Raw genomic sequence first — 7,034 nt, 5'->3', positions numbered from 1 at the left:
AAATATATTACGAGATATAATATGATTTAAAAAAAAAGAAAAATATCTTTACGTTGCTGCGCGTCAATTTTCCATGCATATTTTGGCCACACCCAACATTTTCATTTTTGTACAGAATACAACAACCCTCTTAACTATGATTCTGTACCGATGACTTTGGTTCGGTTGTTGTTGTTGTTTTTTTATTCTGGTGCCGTGCTCTCTCTTGCTCAAATTCAATTGTGTTGAAAGTACAGGGAGACGATGTTTACGAATCAGTATTCCGAAAAACAACAACCACCTCCCATTCGATGTGATGTTCGGTCGATTATCGACGCGTCGATTCGTGTTACTGTGTTGTATCGCTTGCCACATGGATTTGCGCACCATACAAACCATTCGTAGAGCGCACATAAGAGGGGTGCACCGACACTGAATCACTCTTCAACGGTTAGTTACCATTTGTCTGGTTCAAGCGATAACACTGCGTGCTTACATTTTTCGTCCAGGCACATCACGTGTTACATTATTTGGATTATCACAATATCGCGCGAATATTTGATAGTGATATTATATATTTTCGTGCATTGCCGACGCGATTTCATACATACACAATGTGAATAAATTGAATGAAAACAGTGAACCAGTGCAAATTTATAAAAATACAATTTATTGAAATAGTTGTAATATTTAATAATAATAATGAAAATCGAGCAATTTTTTTGCTAAAACCATACAAACAAAAAAATCAGTGATCAAATCGGATACTCAAGTGATATATTATAAGTTTTAACGGTATTTTACGTACCACTAAAGTGTTGGATCATCACAAAATTATGGAATTGTAGCACATGCACATTATTTAAAATGCACAAAAGCGATATAATCAGCTCAAATACCAACAATTTATACAATTCGGATAGAGTTCCACTCATACATTTGGACCAATTACCAAAAATTCTAATATGTAAGTGATACATAACTCAATAAATACACGATGATGGACTATTTATATCTTATCACATCTTAATTGATCTTGTCCTTGTTTTTTATTTTATTAAACCTTATACAGAGATCGATTTTATGTCTATCTTTTTTATTTTTTTGCAAGAAGTTTCGCAAAATTTGTAGTCGGATTACTTACAAAAGTGTGAAAAATTAGTGAAACTATATTAATATTATGTCAATATTCAGAGATGATCATTCAAATGTTAGACTCTAAAAGACAGGAGAATTTCAAAATTCAAATTAAATTAGTATAAACCATAAAGTAGTGGCTACGAGCGAATGAAGCGAGAAAATTTCCAATTGTAAAACCAACTTTGGAATAGAATAGAGGTGTTGCCCTAACAATATGGAATTTCAAAAGAGCGTTGGTCAGTTTTTAATGAATTTTTAAATTTTATTACTCACTTCATGGATTTACTTTCTTTTAGAATTCGCCTTTTTTTTTAAATAAAAAAAACTTTTCCGTAAATGTCATCAAATCTCGCTTTAAATTAGCAATCTTTTGTTTTGATTACAAAATCAATGTTAAAAATATTTCAGAGTATTGCTCAGCGCTGCTGCCATCCAGAGCATATTAAAATATCTTGCTGAGAATGCGTCGTCCGTCGCATGCGAAGGTACGTAGCAGTTTATACATCACAGCGAACAACAATACATGCATTGTTCTCTATTCAATCGTTTGAATGTTTTGAGTCACATAATCGTGAAGAGAACAACGGATTCATTCTTGTTCGCTGTGATGTATAAACTGCTACGTACGTTCGCATTCGACGGACGACGCATTCTCAGCAAGATATTTTAATATGCTGTGTATGGCAGCAGCGCTGAGCAATACTCTGAAATATTTTATTAAACATTTAAATCGGCTTGTTTTTCAAATATCACTGAAATAATTTTTTCAATATTATCAATATTCTGGACTGAATACTCATATTTAGTCGACATGTCCCTTAATTCATTTCTCGCAAAAAAATTGCTAATTTTGAACTTGATACGCGATGATTTAAAGCCCAAATCAAAGAGCTCTTCTGGCATATTCAACCCGTTACATCCATTAGAATTTGTCCTTTACTATGATTACTCAAGCTAGGATGATAAAAAAAATTCATGTCGAACATTAACTCGATAATTGGTTTTGGTGATATGGCCATTTTGTTCGATCCATTTTTGGACACATATCTGCCAAATGCTAATACTTAAATGGGGGAGCATCATAGCCCATGAATATATAATGAACCACCTGAATTCATTGACTTGAATCACATCTGTTCAATCACATGTTAATTAAAACATGGCATTTAATGAAAATGGTCGCAGGTGGATAGAACTTTTCTCGAAGTTGAATGATTCTGTGATTTGTAATTTTTGGGAAATACTTACTTAATTTTAATGAAAATGTCGATAATTCAATAAACAAATTGAACGACAAGTGTGAGATTTTAAGTTTTACTAAATGAATAAAACCATCGTAAATATAAAACTTTGCATAATACTATAAAATCATTAGAAGTACCAATGAACTATAGACGTCTATAGTGCCCACATAAAATGATTTTCGTCTATTACCACGGTCAAATCGGGAATTTTTTTTAATTTGATTTTCATTTATCAAAAATAATGGTTTTCTTTTTTATTTGAAGCAAATAAAACTTTTATGATTTTATGAGAATATTTTGAAAAATCCGTCATTTTATTGAAATTTAGTACATTTTTGAATGTTATTAAGATATAAGTTAGTTCGGTTAACTATTTTTTGTCGGAAATATGAATTTGGAATACTCTATCAACTACACTATACTTCAATTGCATATTATCTAGTAGTTATCGCAAATAATATTTGAAATATAAGGTTTACACAAATTTTATTGATGAAATAATCAAATTACAAATATAACTAAGAGAAAATGGCGCGAAATAACTACTAATTCAAATAAATGGGTGTTTTGCGCTCTATTACTGTCAACGCCGGCCAGCTTTCAAAACCAATTTAATGAATTATCGATATTAAACTAGATCAATTGAGATTTGGTAGTGTGGAGGTTTTTTTCCTATAATTTGATTTGATGTTTATCTTAAACATAGATTTATAGATAGTCCATTATTGTTCATAGTATTAAAAAACCATATTTTGATCGACTACATTTTCTAAACATTTCATTTAATTGGAAACGTTTTATTTTTACATTTTTTAATACATTCTGACCACTTTTCAAAGAAAATAGAAAAGTTGCTTCGAAATTCGATTGGATTTCATAATTCATACGTAAAAATTAACTTTTAAATTTAATTATCGGAACTTATTTTCAGGATTGCCAAAAATTTTGCTATCATTCGACTTTATTGAATCTTACATTTTCTTTTTGAAAGTGGAACTAATTTTGTATTAGATGATTTCCGATAGAATGTGAAAATCTTTAAAAAATGTTCAGAAGAACCAAATAATTCATGATTTCCCGCGTGATTCTAGTCAAATAAATTGTATTGAATCGCTAATTTCTCTGTAGAAAAATCTGCAGATATATTCTGAGTTCAATAAATAATTTATTGGGCTATTTTCGGGCATTCGTGTCAGAATTCGAAATGATAATTATAGCTTTAAAATAATAATGTGTTAAATGTTATTTATTTGAATATAGCCACGATACCAAGATGTGGTGGATGTCATGAACTCATCTTAGACCGATTTATATTGAAAGTTCTGGAACGAACGTGGCATGCAAAGTGTTTGCAATGTAGTGAATGCCATGTTCAACTGAACGAGAAATGTTTTGCCCGAAATGGATCATTATTTTGTAAAGATGATTTTTTCAAGTAAGTAAAACTCCTAAATACTGAATATTTAGCATTAAAGTCGTAGGGATTTTTTTAATTCTCTCTTTGAAAAAAGAGACGTCAATGAAAAAGAATAAATTAATATCTTAGTACAAGTCAAGCATGACTCGCTGCGATTTTCCTATGCGATTTCAAAAGACTCTAAATGAAATATAAAGGAACATATTCATATTTTGCATAAATAGAATAACATTTCTAAGCATAAGTCACAGTGAGAACATGTTTGAATTGAAAAAAAAAATGCAAAAACTTAACTCCATCAAAGATTATTTGCGAGAAAAAAAAAGATTTTTCATTTTATCATTTTTCGTTGAGTAAATGTTTTGATTTTTAAAATATACGAATATAGAAATGTGAATCGTTGCAGGCGTTATGGAACCAAATGTGCTGGATGTGACTTAGGAATACCGCCAACGCAAGTTGTGCGAAAAACCCAAGATTATGTCTATCATCTTCAGTGTTTTGCGTGCACGATTTGTTCGCGCCAGCTAAACACTGGCGATGAATTTTATTTGATGGAAGACAGAAAATTAGTGTGTAAACCCGACTACGAAACAGCTAAATCAAAAGGTACAAAACCAATTACAATCTGCAGACACACGATCAATCAACGCATCACAACAACTAATTCAGTGGCATTTTGTTCAAAACACACAGGTTTATATATAGACGGATCATTAGATGGTGATCATCCAAATAAGAGACCTCGTACAACAATTACTGCTAAACAATTAGAAACGTTAAAAACGGCATACAATAATAGTCCAAAACCAGCTCGCCATGTTCGTGAACAATTGTCACAAGATACGGGTCTAGATATGCGAGTTGTACAAGTATGGTTCCAAAATAGGTAAGCTCATTGCTTCGATGTGATATCATTGTAAAACAGAGCGCACATTCCAAACGAAACGAACATTTTTCTCATTTTATCGACGATCATTTTCTTGTTTTCCTCAAATAGACGAGCGAAAGAGAAACGCTTGAAAAAAGACGCCGGACGAACGCGATGGAGTCAATATTTCCGTTCAATGAAAGGTGGCAGCTCGCCACGATTAGATAAATTACTCGACAAGGACGAATTGAAAGTGGATTTAGATAGTTTTAGCCACGGTAAGTTAAGCTTGTTTCATTTCATTCTCTTTTTTTTCATTGGAATTCATTCCGACAAAATATGAAAAAGACAAAATTCGTAAGTAATATAAAATCGAGATAAATTCTTTTCAAAGCTAATCTTACTTCAAGCAAAAAAAAAAAAAAAACTCAGCACTCACCTGAGAACTATCGATTTTTATGATCGTTTTTCTAACATGTTCTCCCTTTTGTGAGTGCTTTCGTAATCGTGAATTAACTCTAAATAGAACTTGGTTTATAAAAAAGGATAGATAAAGTACATTGATGTTGAGAAATGCTGTTAAGAAATTGACAATGAAAAGAATTATTTTTAAAGTTTACGAATCTTTTTCGAAGAACTTTTCAAATATTTTAAAATAGAGTCTTTAAAGTGTATCAAGTTTTGTAAACACGTAAAAACTTTGCTATGCGGCAACAAAAGTTGAAAAGAAAGAAACAAGATAATATGTTTATTGAAAATGCGTCGGTGTTTTTTTTTTATTTCATCATACTATGAAAATTGAATTCTTTAATATATAAAAGCTTTATATACCATAACTCGACTCCTTCGAGCTCTTAGCCTTTCTTTACAAAAAATTTTTTTGATAAAAGTTCATATGAAATGATGTGCTACTTTTTAATGTTCATAGTCTATTACAAATTCCTTTTTCTCTATCATTTTAGATCTAAGTAATGATAGCTATAGTACGGTTACGATGGGCTTAGAAGATGGAACATCACCACAAAGTGGCGGTCGTGTCTCTTATTTGCATGGAAGTGGAAATACGCCGCCATATTTATCAAGCTATTCACCGCCGCCAATGGGATCAGGACACTCATTCAAATCATATCCAGACAATATTGTTTATACTTCAATCAATGGTTAGTACACATTCATAGAGTACAGATTCTCTTTTTTTTGTTTACATTGTTCATTGTGCAACGAATGAGAGAATTGCTTTGGTCGACATCATAAATTATTATCGATAGAATTTGGAATTTTAACCTGTCAGCCCATAACATAATGCATTATTAATCGACAAAACCTCAATTCGACGATTCATCAAAGATAATAAATATGCAAATTTTTATTTGCATTTCATTTTGAAATTCAAACAAAAAATTGTTTACTTTTTTTTTAAAACAAAAAAAAAATCGTCAACATTGCAAATGCTAATGTAGACTTTTTTATGTATTTTTGGCGTGCAATTTATTTGCTTCTTGGAAAATTCAACGAAAAAATCTATGTAGATTGAAAAGCTTTTTTATTTGTTACCATATGTTCAAATCACATTAACTAATTGCATTCTGACATGGCATTTCGTACTCTTGAATCATCTTCAAAGCTTTTTGATTTCGATTCACAGTGAATACAGAAGTAGATACTTATGTTTGCTTCAAATTTTTCATTCGATGAAGAAGAAAAAAATGTTTCCATGCGATAGCCCAAAGTGAATACAGCAAAATGTTTGTTCCACAAAAAGGTATTCTTTCAGATGAATAAGATTTGTGCCATGTGTAACAAGCTGAAACAAAATGCCACATCACAAAATAAAACATGTGAAGAGAAAGCGTGAGCAACAGCATGGCGTTGAAAAGAATAATCCATATTTTATAACGTTGAAATAAAAATTATATGAAAAATTGTCGTTTATTTATGTTTTTGCGTGAAATTCTATGCAGCCGAAGCGTATTCAAGCTTTTTATGTGAACCTTTGTTTTATCATCATCGTCAAATGAAAAGCGAAAATCGATATATAAGTTCAATGTGTTCAACAGAAAATGGGCTTCCGATCTTGTTCTCCTTTCTCTCTCTCTCTCTCTCTCTCTCTCTCTCTCTCTCTCTCTCTCTCTCTCTCTCTCTGTAAGTGTCTCTTTTTTCACTTAGCATATTACTATATGTATATGTTGAATTTCCATCGTAATATTTCGATGGATCGGAATACATAGAGTGTGCAAGAGATATTTACACAAGTCATCGTTGTTTCACGATAAAAAAAAACATACGGTACATAACGGTGCCAACATGTAAAATGAAAACGAACGTTGTACCAAAAAGGATACATTTGCCGAGTTATTCTGTATTTTTTTAAAAGACTGCCACG

General features: G+C 31.4%; 1 protein-coding gene across 1 annotated transcript; it reads left to right on the top strand.

Annotated features, from left to right (window-relative positions):
* The first annotated feature begins 317 nt into the window (after positions 1 to 317).
* LOC116348937 (LIM/homeobox protein Lhx3) lies at positions 318 to 5,816 on the top strand. Its single transcript, XM_031780169.1, has 6 exons — positions 318 to 946; positions 3,624 to 3,798; positions 4,187 to 4,389; positions 4,477 to 4,669; positions 4,781 to 4,929; positions 5,614 to 5,816. The coding sequence occupies exons 1-6, from the start codon at positions 847 to 849 to the stop codon at positions 5,814 to 5,816; spliced, it is 1,023 nt and encodes a 340-aa protein (XP_031636029.1). The 5' UTR covers positions 318 to 846.
* The last annotated feature ends 1,218 nt before the right edge of the window (positions 5,817 to 7,034 follow it).

This window comes from Contarinia nasturtii, unplaced genomic scaffold, assembly GCF_009176525.2.
Source record: "Contarinia nasturtii isolate CC-2019 unplaced genomic scaffold, AAFC_CNas_1.1 Cnas_scaffold_129, whole genome shotgun sequence".
Lineage (NCBI taxonomy): Eukaryota > Metazoa > Arthropoda > Insecta > Diptera > Cecidomyiidae > Contarinia > Contarinia nasturtii.
The sequence above is the reverse complement of the archived record's forward strand: the minus strand, read 5'-3'. Positions and strand labels throughout refer to the sequence as shown.